Source organism: Dasypus novemcinctus, chromosome 6, assembly GCF_030445035.2.
Source record: "Dasypus novemcinctus isolate mDasNov1 chromosome 6, mDasNov1.1.hap2, whole genome shotgun sequence".
NCBI lineage: Eukaryota > Metazoa > Chordata > Mammalia > Cingulata > Dasypodidae > Dasypus > Dasypus novemcinctus.
In genome coordinates this window covers 115,017,554-115,040,299 of record NC_080678.1, presented here as the reverse complement: position 1 = coordinate 115,040,299, position 22,746 = coordinate 115,017,554, and the positions used below count along the sequence as shown (strand labels likewise).

Genomic DNA, 22,746 nt, shown 5'->3' with positions numbered 1-22,746 from the left:
TCTGTACTGGCACGTGCTAGTTAGGAGGACGGGCATTCTCGGGGCCAATCAGAAGAGTCCCATGAGCTAGTGGGAAGGGAAGGGGGAGCGGAGTGGGGCGTGAGTGGGCTGTCGCTGTCCCCGCACAGCAGAAGCAGACCTCCCCCATGTGTGTTTGTTTGCTTTTCCCTCCCCCAATCCAGACCTCAGCAAGTCTGTGCAAATGGCCAGCGTGAATGCTGCCCCCCTGGGGGGGCCCATGCCTGCGAGTTGGATTCAGAGACTCTTGAGCTCAGGAAATGCGCTGTTTGCACGTGGGCTCGAAGATGTCGAGGGAGGCCGGCCCTGCACATCCCTGGACGCCTTCAACCTGGACAGTGGTGGGGAGGGAGTCAGAGGCAGGTGGGTTTGTGCCTCTGTTGCCTGGGTGCGGTCACCCCTCGGGCTGAAGTGTGGTTTGCTGGCCTGGCGGGGGAGCAGCCGTGGCAGGCCAAGCCGCTGCCCCCATAATAGGGTGGCTGGTCGGACTCACCGCCACCCCTGAAGGGAGCTCGGCATGGGCGCAGAGTGCCCTCGGGTCTCCCCTTCTCGGCAGCCATGCTTCCGCGGCCGCCCCTCCTCCCGGATGGCGCCACACAATGCCTGTGGGGCGGCACCCTTCTTCTTCTTTCTCCCTGCGCAGGTGCAGGGCGGAAAAATCCAGTCTGCCCTTTTCCCTCCCCCGACAGCAGCAACAGCCAGGCGTGGGCGGGAAACTCCAGTCTGCCCTCCACCCCAGCAACAGTAGCCACCAATCCCTAAACCCTGCCCCTTCCCCCAGCAACAGCGACGGCCAATCCCTAACCACCACCCCTCCCCCATCCAGTACTGCCCACTGACCTTTCTCCGGCAACCAATCAGAACAGGGCATGGCTTCGACCAATCAGCCTTCCCCAGCCCCTATAAAACTGTTGCCTCTCCCTCAATAAAGTTGGACTTGCGTGTTTACCTTGTCTCCGCGGTAGTTCTTCTGCCATGCGCCCTCCAGTCCTGAGAGCCCCCGACAAGGGCCTGGCCTCCCTTGTCCCCAGTTCGTCGCCTGCTTCTCCGGGCGACCCCTTTGTCGCCGGCTTTGCTGGGCGACCCCGTCAGCCGAACCGCGCAACCCCTGTGAGACCGACCCCTCGTCTGCTGCCGGACCGACCCCTCGTCCCAAGTGGGACCAACCCCTCGTCCGCAGCCAGACCCCACCTCTACCGACCGAGCAAGCCGTCGCACCTGGGCCCCAAGCGCCCATGTGTTTGGCATGCTGGGGTGATCAGCACCTGAAGGAATTGTTTAAAGGGGGTCTGATGTCTAGGGAAGGTATAAATCACTGGGGTAGCCAACTGTCAACTCACTCTGCAGAGCTTTAGTGAAGGCTGGGAGTTGTTTTATGCTCAACACAAACAAGCACTGCATCCCATCACCCCTACTACCTTACCCCTATCTTTTGGTGAAAAAAGAACTAGGTGGTGCTATGCAATTGAAGAGGAAGAAACGAATGAGTTGCATTAAGTCTTTTTGGTCTTATCATGAGCTGGGTATGGTTCTAGTCACTTCTGTACACCACCTACTAATTGGACCCTAGGATCCCTGTGAATCTGCTTCTGTTGTATTAACCACTGCATGGAGGAGGAAACTGAGGGGTTGGGATTTGAACCCATGCAGTGAACTCCAGACCCTGTGTCCCAAATATTTGCACTATGCTATCTCACCTATCAGCGTACTACTTGTTATTGAATTTATACAAGAAAATAATGAGCTCATAAACACAACTTTACACTATAACATGATGATCTGTAATGTTAAAAAAGAGCCTAGAGCCCTACAAGTTATATAGGTAGTCTGGATTCACAGGCAGCAGGTGACCAATGAAGACGGCTCTCTGAACCATTTCTTCAGGAAAAGTTCTGCATCTGTTTTGGCAATAGGGCTTGGGTGATTCAGTTGACCCTCAATGCACAGATATCTTAAAGTTATTCTTGGAAAATTATGGCCTAAATTCTATAGGTGCAAATATGCATTGCTACTGGCTGCAAATGAAATCACTAATAATGAGACAAAACTGTTGGAGTCTCTAATGCTGAGTAACAAACTAGCCTCAAACAAGCGGCTTAAATGACAACCATTTAGTTACTCTGATCATGCTTTTGTGGCTCAGAAATTTGGGCAGGGCTTAACCAAATGGTTCTTCTGCTTCCTGTGGTATAGATGGAGGACTCTTGACACTGTGCAGGAGGCAGCTGGATTCTTCTGGAGTGTTCTACATGGCTGTCCTCACAAGCCTGGCTCCTTGGTGGGGATGGGGCTGGGGGTGAGCTCAGCTGGGAAGTAAGACCCTAGAGCTGTCCTTCCCAATGGACTCCTGATAGCCGGAGCTGATCTTCTCACCTGCCAGAGGACGGGGCCTGGGCGGCCTTCCCCAGGCCTCCATCTGAAATGCCAAGAGCATCTCCTCCCTTGCCTTACCTGGCCTTGTCTCATCTTGCCTCTCCTTGTCTTGTTGGGTTGCTTTCTGCAGCCCCTCCACTGGCCGGGGACAGCTTCAGAGCACCTGTTCAATCCAGAAGCCAAGGACTTCCACCCCTCTCTGTGGGCCGCCAGCTCTGAACGTGTGCACTGATACCGACCAGGCCGCAGGATCCATTTGGGGTAAAGGAAACCTTACTCCCGAGGCTTGCTTTAAATCCCTCACTGCCATTTCAGGCTGCTTCCCAAATAATGTCCATAATCTTTCTTTTTTTTTTTTTTTAATTATTTTCAAAGCGACTTAGAGTTGGGAAGTGCTCTCACAGTCAACGTCTGCCTTTGGCTTGGCAAGTGGCTCTGAGATGTGTTAGAGCTTTGGCTGAGAGAACCCCAGTGCTCTGGCCCCTGAAGGAGGAGGGGCAAGGGGGTAGGGGCATGAGTAGGAAAGCGTGGCATCCCTTAGGGCTGCGGCTCCTCCTGCAGATCCAAGGGGCTGGGGTTGGACTCTTCTCCACCAGGGTTCACCAGCAAACATGTGGAGTAGACAACCGTCCCTGTCTCCGACATCCTCCGGCAAGTTTCCAATGAAGGGCAAGGACAAAGACACTCCTTAAGGAGAAGAACTATTTATATGTGGGTTGGATCTGGCAGGCCACCGGGCACCTCTTAATCATGAACTGCCTCTGAGCATCCACCGTGGCACCTGGAGGAAGGAGAGGTGCAGAAAGCTCCGCTGTGAGGGAACCCCCTGGGCATTTCTCCATGTGCTCTGTCAGCACAGGCATGCCAACTCCCTGCCTCAGCCTGCCTGCCACTCCCCAAGGACTCCTCTGAGGGGGAAGTGCTCCAGGGTGCCCTGGCTGGCTGCTGGCTGGTGTCACCCCCGATTAGTAGAAGTGAAGGAGGGAAGGCTTTGCTGTCCATCCTGAGCTCCCCATTTGATTTTAACTGGCAGACAGGCACCTCTCTGCTCACCTTCTGTGGTTGGTCCAAGTCCAATGCAGAAAACAAAAGCTATAGTAAGTCAGGAAACCACCCTTTCCAGGCCAGCACCCCTGGAGAGCCCACCCTGCTCCAACCTCTGCTCTTAGACCCCGAAGTCCCTCACACTGATCCAGTAAGGCTAGCCAGAACTGTGTGTTCAATGATCTGTTCCCAGCACTGTCAGGAGACTAAATTTAAACTCAGTTTGCTCTCAGAGTTTGTTTTCACTTTGTCAAGTACCATTCTCTCTTTTTGTATTAGGTCCCAAATAATTTTGGGGAAAGCACATGTATTGCTTTGATTCCATCTCTAGGCTCACAAAACAACAGGACAAAGAGCTTTCCAGCAGAACTGGATCAGGAAATCATTTGCATGACACTGAAGCATGACCCATGCTGTGGCTTTGGTAAGCAGCTCCCGGCGCCCTTGGGTGAGGTTCCATCTTTACACCTGGGCAGGGCGGGCACTTGTCCCTTTTGACTTTCTATTCTACCTTCCTGTCCTTCCTCTCCCAGTTTGCCTTCTTCAGGGGTCACTTCTGCTTTTCCTCCCTTTCAGTTTCCCCCAAGATCAATGAGATTTTAAGGTTAAAGTTTGCCTTTCAGCCTCCATAAGCCTTTGGGTGCATATCTTGAGAATCTAAGTGCAAGATTGGCAAAGGCTTTCTTTCCCCCTAATGCCTTTTAACAGCCTTTCTATAGTATAGTTAGCTTCTTAGGGATAGAGAAGAATAACCAATCTTCTCATCTCTTGTTACCACCTTTGAAGATCTTTAAAACCACACAAAAAATGAGAAACTGAGACAAGGTGCTGGGTTGAAAAATCAACTCTTTCTAGTTTCTGATGAGCTCCTGGAGCAGAATTGAGCACACCTGGGTGAGTCGCCTTCCTAGCTTTGGCTGTGCTTGCCCTCATGGTTGCTTATCTAGTTTTCTCCATGTGTTGGGGCAGAGGAAAAAGAGCTTCTTGAGAATTAGACACGTGTGTGCAAATATCAGCTATGGCACTTACTGGCTGATGACCCAACATCTCCGAGCTACCAAATTATTAAATATCCTCTTAACAAGAAACACTGTCTTGGATTATAGTTTTGTCATGAATGAAGGAGAAGATGTGAGCACAGTGAACTCTGGAATCTTCATCTCTTCTATTATACCTGGTGAACTAGCAGAAAGAGCTGGAAAGATGAAACCAGGTATATCTGCTTCGTACACAGCCAGGGATGCTGCTTTAAGGAACTGCCCTTTCTTATTGAGATGCCTTCTTCTTCCAGGAGGGCAGATAGTGGCCTTGAATCACATCGGCCTGGAGGGCTTCGCATTCAACATAGCTGTTAGAATGGTCCAGAACTCTCCGGGCAACCTAGAATTAATGGTTTCTCAGCCGAAAGGTACATCTGAGCCAGGTTAGGGAGGCAGAAGGGCCACCTCGATGTCTAGGAACACATGATCGCCATGGGCACTGGGTCTCTGTGTCCCTGGGGGGTCTTCTGCATTGCTGTCCTTGCAGTAGTTAGTGGCTTGCAAAGAAGCAATGCAGGGGGCACAAATCAATACACTTGGCTTCTGCCTTGGCTTGTTCTGTTGAAAGGGTATGGTGTACCCAGTTCACAGCTGGGCCCACCCATTGGTTGTTTTCTTTTCCTGCCCACTTTTCCATGCATGTCAGGGAGGACATCCTTATTGTACCTGAAGTCCTTTTTGGAAGTGGCTGCACCAGGATGTCTTCCTAGGAGGGGCTTAGGCAGGGCAAAGAGGCCTGGGAAGCTGTTCTGAAGTTGAATTCACATAGCATGCAGGCTCTTCTTTTTTGGTGCCCCTGTTACAGATCAGCCAGACATTTTATAGATCAACCAAAAGAGTGAATTTTTTAAAAAGATGCTTTTATTCATCCTTTAGATAAGAATGAGAAAGCAACAATTGTTTGTAATGAATAATAATATTATTATGTTTATTTGGGGCAGTTTTTCAGGGATTGATGGAGATAATGGGGGAGGTTAATGCCCCCACCCCCAATTGCCTGGGACCACCACTGCTATTTGGTTGAACAGTTCTAGAATTTAAGTGCAGGCTGCCTGCAAATTCAGGCACATGGATTTCTCCCTCCCACTCCAGGGATGTGGCATTGCACAAATTCCTCTTATGTGCAGGAAAGCCTCATGTCACATCATCCACCCTTGTCTAGAGTCCACACACAGGCACCCCATTTTGCCTTGCCCCCCAGGAACCATGCATGCTCTTGTGCTCTCACAGACATGCAGCCCCCTGATGGCATTCCCAGGTGTCTGGCTGTCGTGGCCTGGAAGCCATGGGAGGGTGTCAGGAGGCTGTCCTGGGTCCCAGCAGTGGCCTCTCACCCAGGGGCCTGAGCCTGCCCTGGGACTTCTGCAAACACCAACCTTCCTTTTATGGTCTCTGTTAGGTTTCCCAACATGATTACTGTTCTTCCCGCAATATTGTCTCCCTCCCAGTATTTCCCATGAAAGTGGGACCGAGAGGCGCAGCCAAATGATCCAATTTGTTGTCAGGAAATAGAATGCAGCTGATGTTTCTCAATTCAGAGTAGTTCAAGGATGGCCTGTTGTGATGGGGGTTGTCAAAAACCAGTACCCAAAGTCTGTGATCCTCAAGCCACTAGTTTCAGAAGAATTTTGGACAATGGGTTCCCCATGATGGCTAGGAATTACATGTCTTTTCTCTGGGGGACCTCAGCCACCTGTTGGCATCCTTCCTTCATCAGAGTTTGAGTTCCTTCCACAGCCATGACCTGCATTCCCGTAGCCACAGGAAGGCATTTCCACGGTGATGCTGGCTGGATCTATGGGCACAGATGGACCACCAGGACATTTTTTGCTGTTGGGGCAGCCAGTCTTGTGGGAAGTCAGGGCCAGACTGATAACATTCCTATCAGGAGCAGCCACCAAGGTCTATGGTAAAGTGAGTTTTAATCACCTGCAAAAGGTCTCCTAGCTTGTCTTACTTTTAGTCAGGGCACCAATTGCAAAGTTGGCTTTTCAACCCATCACAAGTCCCCCACAGTCTCTTGGGAGGTTGTGGAAGAAAAGGCCCAGTGCTTACCATATTGCTAGGGACAAGGACAAGAGGACATTTGAAGGAAACGGCCAGGAATACAGCATTAGACAATGGTGGCTCCACAGCTCCTTACTGAATACCTTTAGATTGGAATAACTCCTAATCAAATCCATTCAACATGTGAGCGTGGGCACATCTCTCAGGGCTAATGAGTCTGTTTTGAATATAGTAAATCTACTTGTGTGTTTGTATGTCCCACTCTAAAGAAATCTACTATTCCTTCTTCCCACATACATATATTGAGCACCTAATATTAACAGTGAATACATTTATTGAGGCTCTACAATGGACTAAGCACTCTATCATCTATCTACCCATCCATCCATCCATCTATCATCTATATATCTATCATCTATCAATATCCCTATCTCTCTCTGTCATTCATCTATACATCCATTTATCATTCTATCATCCATCCATCCATATGTACATATATTTATTATCTATCTATCCATCCCTCATCTATGTATCCATTTATCATTCTACCTATCCATTCACCCTTTCATTTATCATTCTATTATCTACCTATCATCCATCCATACACCCACTTATCATTCTACCATATATACATACATAATTCTATCATCTATTATCTATCCATCCATCATCTGTATATCTATCATCTTTCTATATCCCTCTCTCTCATCCATCTGTACATCCATCCATCCATCCATCCATACTTCCATCCATCCACACATACATACCTTTATCATTCTATCTATCTATGTATCTATCTATGTATCTATCTATCTATCTATGTATCTATCTATGTATCTATGTATCTATCTATCTATCTATCTATCTATCTATCTATCTATCTATCTATCTATCTATCTATCTATCTATCATCTATCTACCGTCTCCCTAATCCTTACCAAAACCCAACAGGTAGTTGCTATATTACTTCTATTTAGTGTAAGGAAATTGAGGTCACCATTCTTAAATGCCTTGCTCAAGGATTCACTTTTTAATTCATGACTTCATGTTCTTTCCTCTGTTCTTTGCCAGGTCAAGGGTTAGATGTGGGGTACACAGGGATCAGTCACCCAGGCTGTATCCTAGTTTGGTTATTACCAAGTACCCCAGAAAGAGCCCTACAGGTTGGAGATGCTGCTGAGTGCTCAAAATCCAGAGAGGCTGGATTTAAGAGCACTGCCACGTACTGCCTGCGGGGACTTAGGCCAGTGACTTAATCCTTTTGGCTTTGTTTTCTCAAGTTTGAATTGGGATAACACCTTCCTCATGGGACTATGAGAAGATGGGAAGGCATATAGATCTAGGATTTGTACCTGGCAGGAGCTTAATAAGGAGGAGTTGATGTTCTCTCCTCTGATCTGGTGTTTTCATAGTCGGGTTACTTAAGCGCCATTTAGGTTTCGAAATCACATTTCATATCTTCCTTCCCTCTTTTCTTAAAGCACCATCCTTCCCTAGATGCTAAGCTTACATCCTTCCCTGGAGCTCTGAAAGTCCCTCTGTCACTGGAAGAAAGTGCTGTGCTCCACGTAGAGCTGCCCACGTTTCCCAGCTGCTGACTTCTTCTTGGCTTGTTTTTTTTTTTTTTAAGATTTATTTATTTATTTAATTCCCCCCCTCCCCCGGTTGTCTGTTCTCTGTGTCTATTTGCTGCCATCTTGTTTCTTTGTCCGCTTCTGTTGTCATCAGCAGCACGGGAAGTGTGGGCGGCGCCATTCCTCAGCAGGCTGCACTTTCTTTCGCACTGGGCGGCTTTCCTTACGGGGCGCACTCCTTGCGCATGGGGCTCCCCTACACAGGGACTCCTTATGCGCATCAGCACTGCGCATCGGCCAGCTCCACATAGGTCAAGGAGGCCCAGGGTTTGAACCGCGGACCTCCCATGTGGTAGACGGATGCCCTAACCCTGGGCTAAGTCCATTTGCCTTGGCTTGTTTTTATAGGTGTCTGTGAGCACACCCCAAACAAGGAAATGAATAGCGGCACAGCCAATGCTGGGATCTTCATCATGGACAGCCTGGGTGACGGGAATCAGGGATGTTTTCTTTCACACACACAAGATCAGGAGAGAAATATTGAAGAAGTAGAAAAGGCTCAGGCTCAGAGCTCAGTGCCCAGACCGGTGCCTCCACTTTCCCCTCTGCCAGTAAAGGTACTCCTTTCCTCTGCTCACTTCCTAGAATTTGGAGGAGAGAGAACAGGTGGTGGGGCCTAACAGCACTGCCTTTGAAGTCCTCCTTTTCTCTTTATTTGCCATGTCAGGTGGATAGGAGTTTAATGTCTCAGTTTTCTAATCTGTAGAATGGAAATAAATTTCTGCCTTGCTTGGTTTTGAGAAGAGTATAAAGGGGAGTAAGCTCTTAGTCAGTACCTGGGCCACAGGGCACAGTGTTTGAGCCTTCAGTACCCATAGTTGCTCATTATAATTATTCCTGGCAATGACAACATGAAGAGATTGATATCTGCAAAGGGCAATGAATAGACAATCAGGCAGCTCCTATTCTTGGCCTCTGATTCATCCCGAAGCTGGAAACTCAAGGGCTTTGCTCTGTGCAGCCCCCATCAGGGAGGAAGATCCTAAAGCCCATCTTTGGTGTACCAGTCATCTGTGTGCCTCCATCCTGCCTCCGCCGTCCTCTAGCAGTGTCACTTCAGATGCTGGGTGGGGTAGTCTCCCTGTGTTCTACCAGACCCCTCTCCGGCCTCTGCCTACTGCTTTGGACCCTGTGAAGCTGGTGTTTTTGGACTATCAGCAGCCTGCCTTGCCCTCTGTTTTCTGGTAGCCCCCGCTCAGGGGAAGATCCAACAGAAGCCTGGAGGTTGAGGAAGAGTGAGGACAGCTTTTCACTCTACCTCTGCATGACCACCACGAGCTGGCTGTGTTCCTTTGAATACCACAGTGCCCATCAGGCAGTCTTCGCCATGTAACTCCTCTCTCTAGGTTCCATCAACTGCTCCCCCTTTTGGCCCTTCAGGCCTAGGGGTAGTAAAGGCTCCCATTATTTCTAGCTGCACAGCACCTAACCTGTTCCTTATCAGTTTCTCTAAATGCTGCCAATGCCTTTGAAAACAGGCCTTTCACTAAACTCTCTTCCATGACCCAAGTTGAGCCTATGCACCTTCTAGCTCTTTCTGGGACCCTGATGGAAACAGGCAAGTCATTCCACTTCTCAGAGCCTCATGCTCCACTTTTGCTATCATTATCTGCTATGATGGAGGGCTTCATGAAAATCCCTGCCTCTTTGGCCATGGAGCTCACCAGACAGGGCCTCCTATGAAGAACCGGATGCAGGGGGTCTGCAAGAGAAGATGGGCAGCTGATGTGCACTGAGCGCTTAACTATGTGCCAGGCAGCATCCTAAATACTTTCAGGTACCATCTCATGGAGTCTTTAAGGCAACCCTAGAAGATAGTTACAATTAAAAACTCTTTTAAGAGATGCGGTACCTAAGGCACAGAGAGAAGGAGGAGCACACCCAATGGCCCACGGAGGGTATGCACCCACACTGGGATTCAAATCAAAGGAGTCTGACTCCACAGGCAAAAGCTTAACCACCGGGCCACACATCAGAGGCTCCCTTGGCCAGAAGCGGGGCTTCAGACTGGTGTTCTCCGAGCCTGGTTTTCTCTGGACCCTGCTTTCTGGCAGGATGCTGAGGGTCACCACAGCCATGACTCTCATGACCCAGCCTGGAGAACGGCCAGGGCCCAGGATCCCTGGGCCACCAGGCAGCTTCACTGCCAGGAAGCTCCTGGGGCACGTTGGGTGTCAACTCTCAGAGGCTGTTTCACTCTTTGATTTTTAAAATTGAGACCAAATACCATGGGGTGTGTGCGTGGGGTGGTCTGGGAAGGCTAGGGTTTTGTCTGTGACTATACCAGTCTCTTTGGAAAGTCTTCTTTTTGATAGATCATTATTCCATTTACTCCAGCTTGTTTATTTTCTGTGTCCAGGTTACATTTTCCAATGTAGCAACTAGGACACAGCCTAGGAGAGGGGACAGAATGGACAAGAGCCTGGAGTGCCCTTGGGCCCAGCTGCTGGACGTGGGCTGTGTGGCCAGTGGGACATCCACAGCAGCCTGGGTGTTCCCTCCTAGCCCTGTGTGACTCTGGCTTGGTTTCCCGCTGTTGCTTGCTGAGACCCCCCCAGTTCTGTGAGCGCTCCTATCGCCTGAACGTGGGTTCACCTTTTGGTTCTTCCACTGCCTGGCTACGTGTTCTTACATTTCTGAGCCTCCAGATGATAACATGCACTTTATCTCATGCACTTTATCACAACTGCACTTAGCATCACAACTTTTTGGGGTTAATTGGGAATCTGTTTGTTAAAAGTCTGTCCCACAGTAAATGGTAAGTTCAATAAGGGCAGGAATCATGTCTCACTTATCACTGCCATATTCCCAGCGACTTGCACAATGCCTGGCACATAATTAGTGCTCAATAAATGTTGTTGAACGATTGGATGAATGAGAGAACAGATCTAACATGGTTATTGTCATAGCACCAAGCAAAATGCTTGGTACAGAATAGAAAATTTTTCTCTTCTCACCTTCCCTGGAGCAGCCATCCATCCTAGCCATGATTGCTAGGAATTAGTGAAGCTCTTCCTGAAGTTTCCTTCCACCTGAGAAGCTTTTGTCTGTCTGGTATCTGGTATGCCATTGCTTGTCCGTGTATCCTGTGTGAAGTTACCAGGATGTCTCTGGAACACGTCAGTTTAACATAGAAGCTCACATCATGAGTGGAGACTTGAGGGAACCCACCTTTATTGAGCCCCTGCTGTGTGCTGCACGTCATTCACAGCCACACTAAGTTAGGAGGGAGCTCTCTCGTTCCATTTTTGTGGACTGTGAAAAACTGAGTCTGAAGAGACCAAAATACCATCCCAGGCCATACAGGGAGGAGCTAATAAAGATGGAAATGAAGCTCTTGTTCTTTCTGTCAGCAGCTGGGAGCTAAGTGGTGCCATTGCTTATAGATGGGGTGAGTGCCTTCATGTTTTCTTTTTATTCTTTTGGTTTGGTGCAGAGTGCTGGTTCTTCTCATCCACTATCCCCTTCAGAAACCAATGCTGGTGAAATCTACTTTGTGGAACTGGTGAAAGAAGATGGGACTCTTGGATTCAGTGTGACTGTAAGAGTTGTTAGGAGAGCATGGAAAGCCAATGTTGAAATGATGGCCATTTGGCGGGCATCCATGCATATGGCAACCTTTGATAATGTACTCATGGTGCACAAGCATGTACACCACCACTAGGGAGGTGGATGAACTAAGAAATCAGCAGGAGCCTGCAGTGGAGGATGGAGGTCAAAGGCAAACTGGGAGATGCAGGTCACCCTTGGTTTGCAGGTGCTAAGGAGCACCAGCAAGCAGAGGAGGAAATATGAGTGGAATTGAGGGATGTATCCTGACTTTGAGGTTAAGGTGGTTGGCAAGGAGAAGGCAAGGATGGTATGACTGCAGGGGCAAAAGCCAAAGGTGAGTGGGGTCATCCACAATCATCCAGAACAGGATCAGGGTGGAGTCTTGGTTCCCCCCCAGCTACAAGGGCCAGCTACAAGTCGCATTGGTGAGGCCTTGGCCAGGACAGGCACTTTGTTTTTGGTTTCTGGGCTTTATCTGGCAGACCCTTGAGGAGAGTTTGGGGCATGGTAGCCACAAAGGGTGGTGGGAACTCAGAGGTAGGAAGCTTTTGCCCTTGTTACAGACATTGGAATGGGTCTGGATTCCAGGAACTTTGTTGTTAGATTTAATTACTGATTGGAAACAGGATAGAATTTTCCATCAGGAAGGGAATGCTATGGCTAGTGAAAATTTCCAAAAGAAGCCCAAGAGCTAGGTGAATGGAGGACATTCTTTGCTTTCCTACCAGATAATGCTGTGTGCCTAGAGCAAGGATACCTGAATTGTTGGATCATCATCCAGCCATAAATTTGATGTCAGTGGAAGATTTTACATGTGCATATAAGAAACCAAGAAATAATGTGCATGTGTCCACATTGAGTGAATGGACTGGTAAAGAGTATAGACAATTTATCCTTGCCTTTGGGTAACAGTCCTATCAGACACCAAAATATGGTTATTTCTCCTTTGAGAAACTTGCTAAATTTTGGTATAGTCACAATTAATAAATATGCTGATAAGAGGTAGGCTACTTCCTTTGGCTAGCAAAACACTTTCAATTTCTTTGGGGAAATTTAATTTCAAAAATAATTATTGAAATGTCACATTCTAATCCAAATGACCATTAAACAAATGGAAAACCACAGAAATACAAATTAAATTAGAATAAAGCTTCCAACCTTATTTCTACCAGATTGGCAAAATTTTGCTGGTGGGATGCAGAGAGCAGGTATTCTCATACAAAGCCAGTGGAAAAGTGAATAATTATTTTAACATTCACATTGGGATGCAATCTAGAACATCTGTTACAATTAACAGTGAACGTATTTATTAATATGTATCAATAAAATTGGTTTTAAAAAGTGAGAACAGCTTTCCACCCAGAAATACTACTCCTGGGAATCTATTTCATGGAAATAAGAGTCCTAGTAAGTAGTGCTGTATGTGAGAGAGGAGGAGGTGGAGAAGAAGGAGAAGGAAGAGGAGATGGAGGAGGAGGAGGTAAGAGGAGGAGGAGAAGGAGGGGGAGGGGGAGGAGAAGGAGAAGGAAGAGGAGATGGAGGAGGAGGAGGAAGAGGAGGAGGAAGTGGAGGAGGTGGAGGGGGAGGAGGAGGAGATGGAGAAGAAGAAGGAGAAAGAAATTCTTTGAGAATAGTATGATTCCATTGTAAATATCTTTATATGTGTGTTTACCTGCATAAAGTAAATTGGAAAGAAAAAGATAGAATTAGGTCTTTATCTGCTAAACTCTAGAGAAATGGTCACCATCTCCTGTCAAGTAAAAAAAAATGAGCTGCAGCATGCTATGTAGAGATTAACTCTATTTTTGTACATACAAACTATCCACCAACATGAGAGGGGCCAGGCTCCAGCCGCCAGGCAGTAGCCACAGTCAGCCACATTGGTTTCTACCCACGGAGAGATGTGCTGTGCATCAGATGCAATTCCAATTCCCGAGAGCCTTCCCTGCACCCAGCTTGGGTTCTGGGGATACGGCAAAGCTCCTGCACGTGGAATGCATTCTTGAGAGCTCCTACCCTTCTTGCTCCATGGGTGCTGTAGTCTAAACTAACAGGAAAACATATGACAGTGTCCAAAGGCGGTAAGGTACTGGGATAGAGTGGTAGGCGGGTGGGGCTGCCTTCATCAGGGAGCTCGGGCAGGGCCTCCCCCAGGGCAGCCGGCAGGGTGGTGAGCTGCGAGATTCAGCTTTCCAGGGTGGCACGACCACGCGTGTGCTCTATGGAGGCATCTAGGTGAAGTCCATCATTCCTGGAGGGCCCACCGCCAGGGAAGGGTGGATCCTGCAGGGTAAGAGATGGCGCTTAGTGTGGAATTTGCATCCTGCAGCCAACAGCCTCAGCAGGCAGACTTTAGACCCTGGCCTCGCCCACTTCCGCTCTGTGAAACCTCGTGCCAGCAGAGTGCCCCTCCTGGTTTTGGTTCCATCACCTGCAAAGGAAGTAAGTTAACCTGCCCTGCCCAAGATAGGTCTACTGTGGGCATTGGATGCTCTATATCGGCAAGTGATGTAAAGCAAGCTATGTGCTTCCCTTGCATTGTGACTCACTTTCATAGCTGAGGAGGATCTTGCCAGCTTTTTCTCGGCCCTATCTCGTGGCCCATGGCTCTAAAGGAAGGGGCTAATTTTCTCTTATTCTCCAAAACTGTCAGAATTGAGTCAGAAAGGGCACTTAGAATCTTCCTTATCTTCATGTCCCCTAGAATTCCAGTGTCCTCCATCTCAATGGCAACTCCCTAAACTTTTTTGAAATAAAGCACATCCTGGAGCTATAAAAATTACCCCTGAGAGGCTTGACAAAACCATTTCTCAGGGAAATGGGGGCGAGGATGAGGGTGAGCCCATCTGTTTTAACCATTTTGTGAGCCAGTGATGGAAAGATTTTTCTATCGCTGACTGATTACATGCTTTGTTTTTTTGGTTGTTGTTGTTGTTTTTGTTTTTTAAAGATTTATTTATTTAATTTCCCCCCTTCCCCTGGTTGTCTGTTCTTGGTGTCTATTTGCTGCATCTTGTTTCTTTGTCCACTTCTGTTGTCGTCAGTGGCACGGGAAGTGTGGGCGGCGCCATTCCTGGGCAGGCTGCTCTTTCTTTTCGCGCTGGGCAGCTTTCCTCACGGGTGCACTCCTTGCACGTGGGGCTCCCCCACGCTGGGGACACCCTTGTGTGGCACGACACTCCTTGCGGGCATCAGCGCTGCGCATGGCCAGCTCCACACGGGTCAAGGAGGCCCGGGGTTTGAACCGCGGACCTCCCATATGGTAGACGGACGCCCTAACCACTGGGCCAAAGTCCGTTTCCCTACATGCTTTGGAAGGATAGACTGAAAGGAGCTGCCCGGCGTTCAGAGTGGGGTGCAGCTCCTGGCCAAGGCAGGGATCCCCTGATTCTGCAGGGACACCGCATAGCTCTGCCTTCCCCTCCCCTCCTTGAGGTCCTGGGCAGGGTGCTGGGGCAGGGGTGTGGAAGAAGAGGCCTTCCTGCCAAAGCACTGGGATGTGAGGGCAACATCTGTCCCTCCCCCAGGTGACCGGCTCCTCTAGGTGGATGGAACGAGCATGTGCGGCCTCACCCACAGGCAGGCTGTCCCGGGCCCCAAGGGTTCAGGGCAGGTAAGGGCGCCTTGTCCGGAGGCTTTCCTTCCTTCCAGAGCTTTCCTGGATGGCATCAGGAACTGCAGGGGCCTCTGGGTGGGAGGGAGGGAGGCAGGAAAGAAAACAAAATTTCTTCTCCTTCTCTCTTTTTTTCTTTTTTGTTCTTCCACTTATCACGGTTTTTCTATGGGGATGTGAAACCAGGAGGAAACAGACAGCTATTTCCAAGCAGAAAATCTCAGCCCCTACAAATAGCCTTGAAAAAGTTCCTTGTTGCTTGCCTAGATTCCAGGACCAGACAGCAGGATGGAACGGGTGGGGTGCGATGGCTTCTCCAGCTTGTCTCCGGGTGCTGCTTGCTCATGCTCTCATCCCCAGTCCTCTGCCCTCCTCGCCTTCGCACATGGTGAAAGCCCCTGCCCAGAGCATGCCCATCTCCATCCCCTTGTATTTTTGCCCACCAGGGCCTTTGAGTCACAATGAGGTGGGAATTCAGGACACCCAGGGCAGGAGACTCACACAGCGGTCCTCCTGATTCCTCCTGACTCCAGGCAGGGTACAGGCACAACCTAGAAGAGACTTTATTGTGTTGGGTCCTCTGCCTAAAGGTGGGCTCTGTAACCACCCAGTGTCCAAGCCTCAGAGCCGGCATTGCCTTCTCCATCACTGGGAAGGCAGCAGAGACTGAAGGTCCACCAGGGCCCCTTCCAGCCAACTGCAGGGCATGGTTCTGGTCCCTTTGGCTTCCTCTCCCAAAGCAGGCTGCTGATTTATGGTGAAGTTACTTACCCTGGCAACTTAGTCTGACATATCTTGAGAAGCGATTTATTAGGACCCTCTGTTCTTACGAGAAGAAGAAATGATGACATGGCTAGCACCAGGAGGGCCATCACCTTCCATCTCCCCCCTCCCTGCTACCGTCACTTGGCTAACAGCGTCAGCCTTCACGTCAGGTGTTATTTCCTTGAGTAAGCTCTCCCTAACCTCTCCAGCCTGGAGTAATTGCCCTTGCCCTCTGCTCCCAAGCATCCTGCTCTCTGCATTTCAGTTCAAATTACGACTGTTTACTTCCCTGTTTTCCCTGGTGAAAGGAAGCCCTTCATTCTTGTTCTTTATCCCCCAGACCTTCAGCTGGTTTCTAAGACCTACAGGTTCTGCTTCTGAAGCAGCTTCCCAGTGCATCCGCCTCCTGCCCTCTCCCACTGCCAGGGCCCACCTGGGTGAGCAGAGCACTTGGCCTGTGCTTGTGTTCATTTCTTAATTTATTTATCCCTCTACCTCACCGAGTGCATGTTTACTGAGCACCTACTAAGTGCTGGGCACTGTGCTCAAGGAACGACCCTGTAGAACTTTGCTACCTGGTTGACTCAGTGGGGGTGACAACAGGTAAGAGCTGTCACCCTGGGATCACAGGCTTGCGCTGGATGATGACTGCAGGAGATGATGGTGGCAGGGCCATGTCCCCAGGATAGAAGTTGGCATTTCTAAAAGGCTGCCAGGAGGGGCCCAGCTACTCGTCCATGAACCCCAACTGGGTATAGACCATATGGGGGAGAGGGGTAGGGAATCAAACCAGAAGGAAATCAGGCCTCTGAAGGCCGGACTGGAAAAGGCCTGGAGGGAGTGCCATGCTGGGGGATTGGATTGGGGCAGTGGGAAACATTGGAGACTTTGAATCAAGTGTGTAGCACGACTGATTTTTGTTTTAGGCCAGTCCACTGGTGACATGAGGGGGTGGGGATGAGGGAGGCAAAGGCAGGACCCAGGAAGCCAAGTTCGCTGGCTCTTGCCCAGTCCAGCTGGGCATTGGCATTGGGGGAGGAAATGGGGAAAGGGGAAGCACTGGGGGGGCTGCTTCTGATGTACGACCTGCAAGCCTGAGAAACCAGGTGACTATTTGGAGGGCAGAAGGGGGAGAGCCAGATGACTCCAAGTGCAGCCCCTGGGAGCCTCACTGCATAGGGGTCCACATGCTGAGAGCCACTGCAAAGGGAGGAGGCAAAGCAAAGAGGGGGAAGGAGGAGAGGGGATGGGTTTGGCCTTGAATATGGAAACAGAGGGACACGTTTTACTCCCACATATACTTACTTGTCCAACAGGGAGCTAGAAAGATGGGTCTGGATCCCACCAAATAGATTGGAGATTTTGATTTGAGATTCAAGTGAAGTAGCTTAATGCAAGCATCAGGAAATTAAGAAGCATTTGCAGGGTGAAGGGAGGGCCTCCCAGTTGCCATATGAAGTGTGAATTGAGTTTGCTCACCCTTCCTTGTAGATTGCAAGGCTGGTCTTAGAGAGCAGAGGCCTCAGGATGGCTCAGCAGAGTCCTTCTGCCAATGACAGGATGGGAGATGTACGTTCAGCTGTTTCCTTGGTAACAACCTTGCCTGGCAGGCCCACGAGCTGTGTCTCAGTGACAGATGGTGAGAGGAGAGTGAACTGAGTGTTACTATTGTCCTGTCATCGGGTGCTGCTTTTGAAATATCAACTCAAAGGGGAAAGGCAGGGAGGCTTCCTCTCTGTTCTCAGAAGAAGAGGGCCAGGGGAGATGATGCAGCTGGCTTTCTAATGGGGTTGGGAGGCAAGCTAGTCATATATAGTTCTGCAAAACAAAAGTATTGTCCCTACATGATTACCAGACCTAATCCTGCCCTTCAGCCTTCCTAAGACTTTTGGGCCAGAGCATTTGCACGAAGGTATTTAAGGATGACATTCCAACCAGGGCATTTGTAGCCAAGGACCTGAGGACTGGCCGGGCAAGGTGAGAGGGGAAGATGCTCGGGAATTCTATCCTTATTCTTGTCATCGTTTTCAACAGCAAACCCACCATCAGCTCAGAGTGGCATAATTACATGCCTTCTGAGGGGTAATCTCTCTGTACACCCCTCCTGATTTTGTTTCCCGCTAAGAAAGTGCCTATTGCCTTACAATACCGTAATGTGGTACTTAGCCATTTTCCAGTCCCGTGGTAGAGGCTTTCAGTCCTGCGACAGGACCTGCACGTTGGACAGAAGGGGAGGTGATCAGGGGGGCATGGTTGGCTGTGACTGAGGGTAGCACTCGGTGGTGAAACAAGGAGGCTTCTTCTTTCATTGTTCCTCTGCTCACCCCAACTCTGTCTTGGAGAAACTGAGTATGAACTGAACTGAGGATCCCAGCTGAGGGGATGGGAAAGTTGGCCGCACAGCACACCTCCACCTGGACTGCTTCCAACGCTCTCATTCTGGCCCCAGTCACGCTCCTTGGCCGTGCTCTGCCCCTCTATGTGTTGAGCACCGAGCAGGATGGGAAGGGCAGTGTGTGGGGGGGAGTAGCTAGGTTTCAGATGCTATGCTCATCTTTGGTAGCATTGGCCCACACAGGCCACACAGCTAAACAAAATGACCATGAAAAATATTGTCCGTAGAGTTGATGATAATAGTCAGCATGGTCTAATTAGGCAAAAATTGAATTTCAAGCATACTAAAAATTGATGCAACAGGAATATATGTGGTGCAAATTCTACCAAGGGCCAGTATGTTGTACATGGGCACAAAACATATGTCAAACTGTAAACGTTGTTGACTATAAATGTACTCTCCAGTTAAGACAGCTACTTGTTACCTGCAGCAGTTAAGCACTTGAAGTATGGCCAACTCAAATTAATAAAACAAATATTGGATTTTGAAGCCTCGTATGCAAGAAAAAATGTAAAACATCTCAATAATTGTGTCACTTTGATGACCCTTTGAAATGGTACTATTTTGGAATATCCAATTAAATCATATGATCAATATTTATTTTATGTTTCCCTTCACTCTTTTAAAAAGGTGGCTATTAGAAAGCTTTGAACTTCCAATTGTGGCTTACATTTGTAGCCCACATTTTATTTTTATTGAACAGCCCTGACCTGTACCGTGTGTAATGGACTCAGATATTAAAAACGAGGAAAATGAAGTCTTCCTATGTGAACTAGAAATCATCCATCTCCTTGATAATTTGCATTTTGAGGCCGGATCCCAATCCGTGCCATCGACTGAAGGATTTTGTTTGCTTGACTTCCTACCACGCAGGTTGTACGTTCGAGATCAAACTGAAAAAGAATTCCAGTGGTTTGGGACTCAGCTGCGAGCCGATGGAAAGTGAAAGCTGTGGTGTCCCCTGGAACAGTCTCCTGAGGATGGAGAGGCTCTTCCCGGGGCAGCCCGCCGAGGAGAACGGGGCGCTCTCCGCCGGCGACGTCACGCTGGCCGTGTACGGAAGGTCCCCAAGGCCTTACCTCCCAGCCCCCGGGGGACCCCACGGCGGCACTGTCGTCAGGCCGCTCCATCCCACCCCGGGGGACACCCTGGGCTCCCCAGTATCACGCGTGGAGCCGCATCTCCCCTCACACAAAGACTGCAGTTGGTGGAACAGCCTCCCGTTTCATTTTCCATCTTGGTTTTTAAAAATCTGCCCTTGAGCAGGCCCTGCTGCTGCCGAAGGTCGTGGAAACAGATGAGAAACCCCTGGCTTCCGTGCTGGCTCGAGGCCTCCTCACACTCTGGAAGGTTCTGGGAGCTGAGTAAGGGCACTGAAAGGACTAGAGCGATGGCCTCGCTGCCCTCGTCCTGATTCCTCCACCAAATTTACAGCATTTGGTGTGTAGTGTTACATTGATTTCCTGTCAGCGAAAAATGGGGAGGGCAAGAAGTGGCCACTTCTCATACTGAGAGTTCAAAATATCAGGGAAATATGGTGTCAGCCAGAGTCCCGGACAAGGGCAGGTCATTTGAGGGGAGCTGGAGAAAGGAGTGGGCAACGGTTTGGGAAGCTCAAGGCAGAGCTCAGTAGCCTGGGCTGGTGACGGTGGGGTGCGTTCACCCAGCCCTAAGCCTGCCAGGGAGTGACCCAACCCTAGGGACAGAGAGAGCTGGCTCAGGCCTGTCCATTGTGGTGGGGAGCCAGCCCCTGTGCCCCTGTGTCTCTTGCCGCCCCTGTGCCCCGGGCTGACGCTTTAAGCCCAGAGACGTTCTCTGAGCGCCACTGCAGGTGACACAGGGCGACAGCTCTTGAGGCCTTGGAGTTCATGGTGGGGGTGCCAGGGACAGACAAGGAAACAACAGTGACCGCAGGCAATAAGTCCATGAGAGAAAACAACAGAGAAACCTAATGCGGTGTTTGCACCAGGGCACAGGGAGTTGGGGTGGGGAGGGGTGTTCCGTGGGCGTCCTGTGCAGCTAAGGGGGATCTGAGGGTCTCGGGGAGGACTTTGCTTCTAAGGGCACGTTTGACAAGGTCTGGAGGCACTTTCGCCTGTCACAGCTGGGGCGTGAGTGCGCATGTGCGCAGGTGGATGCGCATGTGCGCGCAGGTGGATGCCACGTGCTCCCGGCATTGGTGGGTGGAGGCGGGCATGGCCCAGTGTCCCAGTGTGTACGGGCCAGGTCTGCTCAGCAGGGAGTGCGCTGGCCCCAAATGTCCTGCGCCAAGGCCAAGAAATCCTGGGCTGGAGAGGAAATAGGGCCCATGGAGGGAGAATATCAGATCGTCTCAGGAGGGGAAACGTGCCCGGGGCCCTGAGAGGTTCCGCCTGGTGGGGGTTAGGATGTGGGTGCACAGGGGGCAAGGGCCGGGGGCTGAAGGCAGAGGCCACGGCAGGTGGGAACGGGCTTCAGGGACTGAGCCCACGTGGAGGGCAGGCTGGTGGTTGCAGAGGGGGCTTGGTTTTAGCTACGTTTTGGCAAGATCACCCTCGAGCGAGGTGGAACGTGGGGCGTGGGGTTGACCCTGGAGAGGCAGGAGTGCAGAGGAGGCTCTTGCAGTGTGGCAGGGAAGAGACCGCAAGGGCCTGTGGCCCCTGAGATGGAGGTGAGCTGGGGGGCCAGGGGTCGAGATGGGACGGTCACGTGTTTGAGTCTGTTTCACCCTCTCTGAAGAAAAAGCACCAGTAGCTGCAGGTCCTGGCACAAATAGGAATGGCCCATTTCCACACAGGGCCCATTGCGGGAACCCCGGGCTGCAGCATCTGCCCCTTGCATTTTGAAAAGTTTACACTCTGCAGGGTTCTCTGGAGCCGGGAAACAGATCAAGATGGGCAGAGGGGGGAGAGGAAACAGGCGCCAGGGAGAGCGTGGGGAGAGTGGGGGAGAGGAGGGAGCTTGTGCCCACCTGGTGGCCACAGATGTGCCCAGCCCTGGATTTCACCACACACTTTGGTTTCCCCTAGGAGGTGTTCCATCTACTTTGAGGAGCCCCGCAGGAGGCTGGGACTGGCCAGGGATGGCAGGTAAGACACGGAACACTCTGCCCTCTTCACCTGCTCGGGCTCAGGTATTAGGTTTCCTGCGTGGTGGGTCCTGAGAAGCTCGTCCTTGCTTGTAGGCCTCCTTCTCGCACTAGGGTAGGAAATCAGCTGGTCCCCATGCTCAGTTAGTCTGTGCTTTAGTTTCCTAGCTGCTAAAACAAATCCCCTAAGATAGGTTGGTTTAAATAATGGAACTTTATTGGCTAATGGTTTCAGAGCTAGATGGTGAGCGTCCTCCCAGGACCAGTATCTTCTGACTGGCCAGGAATCTTTGGGACTCCTTGGCTTTACCATCCCATGGCAATGCCCATGGCAGCTGTGTCTCCTTTCTCTTTGGGGTTCCATTGACTTCTGGCTTCTCGCTCTTCCTGTGGCTTCTCTTCCGGTCTGACTTTCTCTCTGCTTATAAAGGACTCCAGTAATCTGATTTGAGCCCTATCTCATTCAGCCGGGCCACACCTAAACTGGAGTAACATCTTCAGGAGACCCTATTTACAGTGGTCCACAGCCACCAGAATGTGGACCAAGACCAAGACCATGTCCAAATGGGTGCACATCCACCGCAGTCTGGGACAAGCTCATGAGATGGCATCTCTGCCTGCTCCTTTGGGCTTCCACTCCCTACTTCTGCCTCTTGTGACATTTGACTTTTCCTGTAGATGTTTATTTCTTCACTGTAGAACTTCTAGAGCCAGGTTCTCCAGCAGTCTGGGCCTCCAGGAGCAGAAATAAAGAAAAAGGAAAGTAGACACACAACCAGAGCACAGAAAACCAGGTACTTCATTCTGAGGACTGAAGTGTAAAAAAAACAGGACAGATGTCCTCCTTCCTGAAATATGAATGAGGGCTTGGGTGGTGCTGTGCCAAGAAAAGAGGCACTGAAAGCAGGAAAGTCAAGGATTTTTGCCTGAGGCTGTCCATTGGGTCTGCAGGAAACAGACTAAAGCAGATTGGTGGGTGGGAAGTTTCTGGGGAGGGCTCTCTGGAACCACACCTGAGAGGGGAGGGAAGCAGGACTAGGCAGAGAAGTTGAAAATGGTGCAGCTGCCCCTGCACCCTCAGCTGACCCTGCGGAAGCTTGTGAGAAGCTTGGGAGAGGGAAGAGCTGTCCTGAATAGGGGCAGGAGAACCTGGGCCTTTGCATCTCAGCATCAACCAGTGTTGGGGGATAGACTGACCAGGGAGAGGGCAAACCTAGGGTGAGGGAGCCCCTTCAGCT

General features: G+C 50.2%; 1 protein-coding gene across 1 annotated transcript in view; it reads left to right on the top strand.

Moving 5' to 3' along the window:
• The first annotated feature begins 305 nt into the window (after positions 1-305).
• Positions 306-22,746, top strand: part of LOC131278943 (FERM and PDZ domain-containing protein 2-like) — a 38,062-nt gene continuing 15,621 nt past the window's right edge. Inside the window, 11 exon segments of the mRNA XM_058299576.1 lie at positions 306-381; positions 3,767-3,863; positions 4,542-4,648; positions 4,727-4,843; positions 8,465-8,673; positions 11,553-11,657; positions 13,865-13,958; positions 15,196-15,281; positions 17,538-17,685; positions 19,315-19,504; positions 21,450-21,509. Coding sequence (XP_058155559.1) covers positions 306-381; positions 3,767-3,863; positions 4,542-4,648; positions 4,727-4,843; positions 8,465-8,673; positions 11,553-11,657; positions 13,865-13,958; positions 15,196-15,281; positions 17,538-17,685; positions 19,315-19,504; positions 21,450-21,509 — 1,289 coding nt within the window.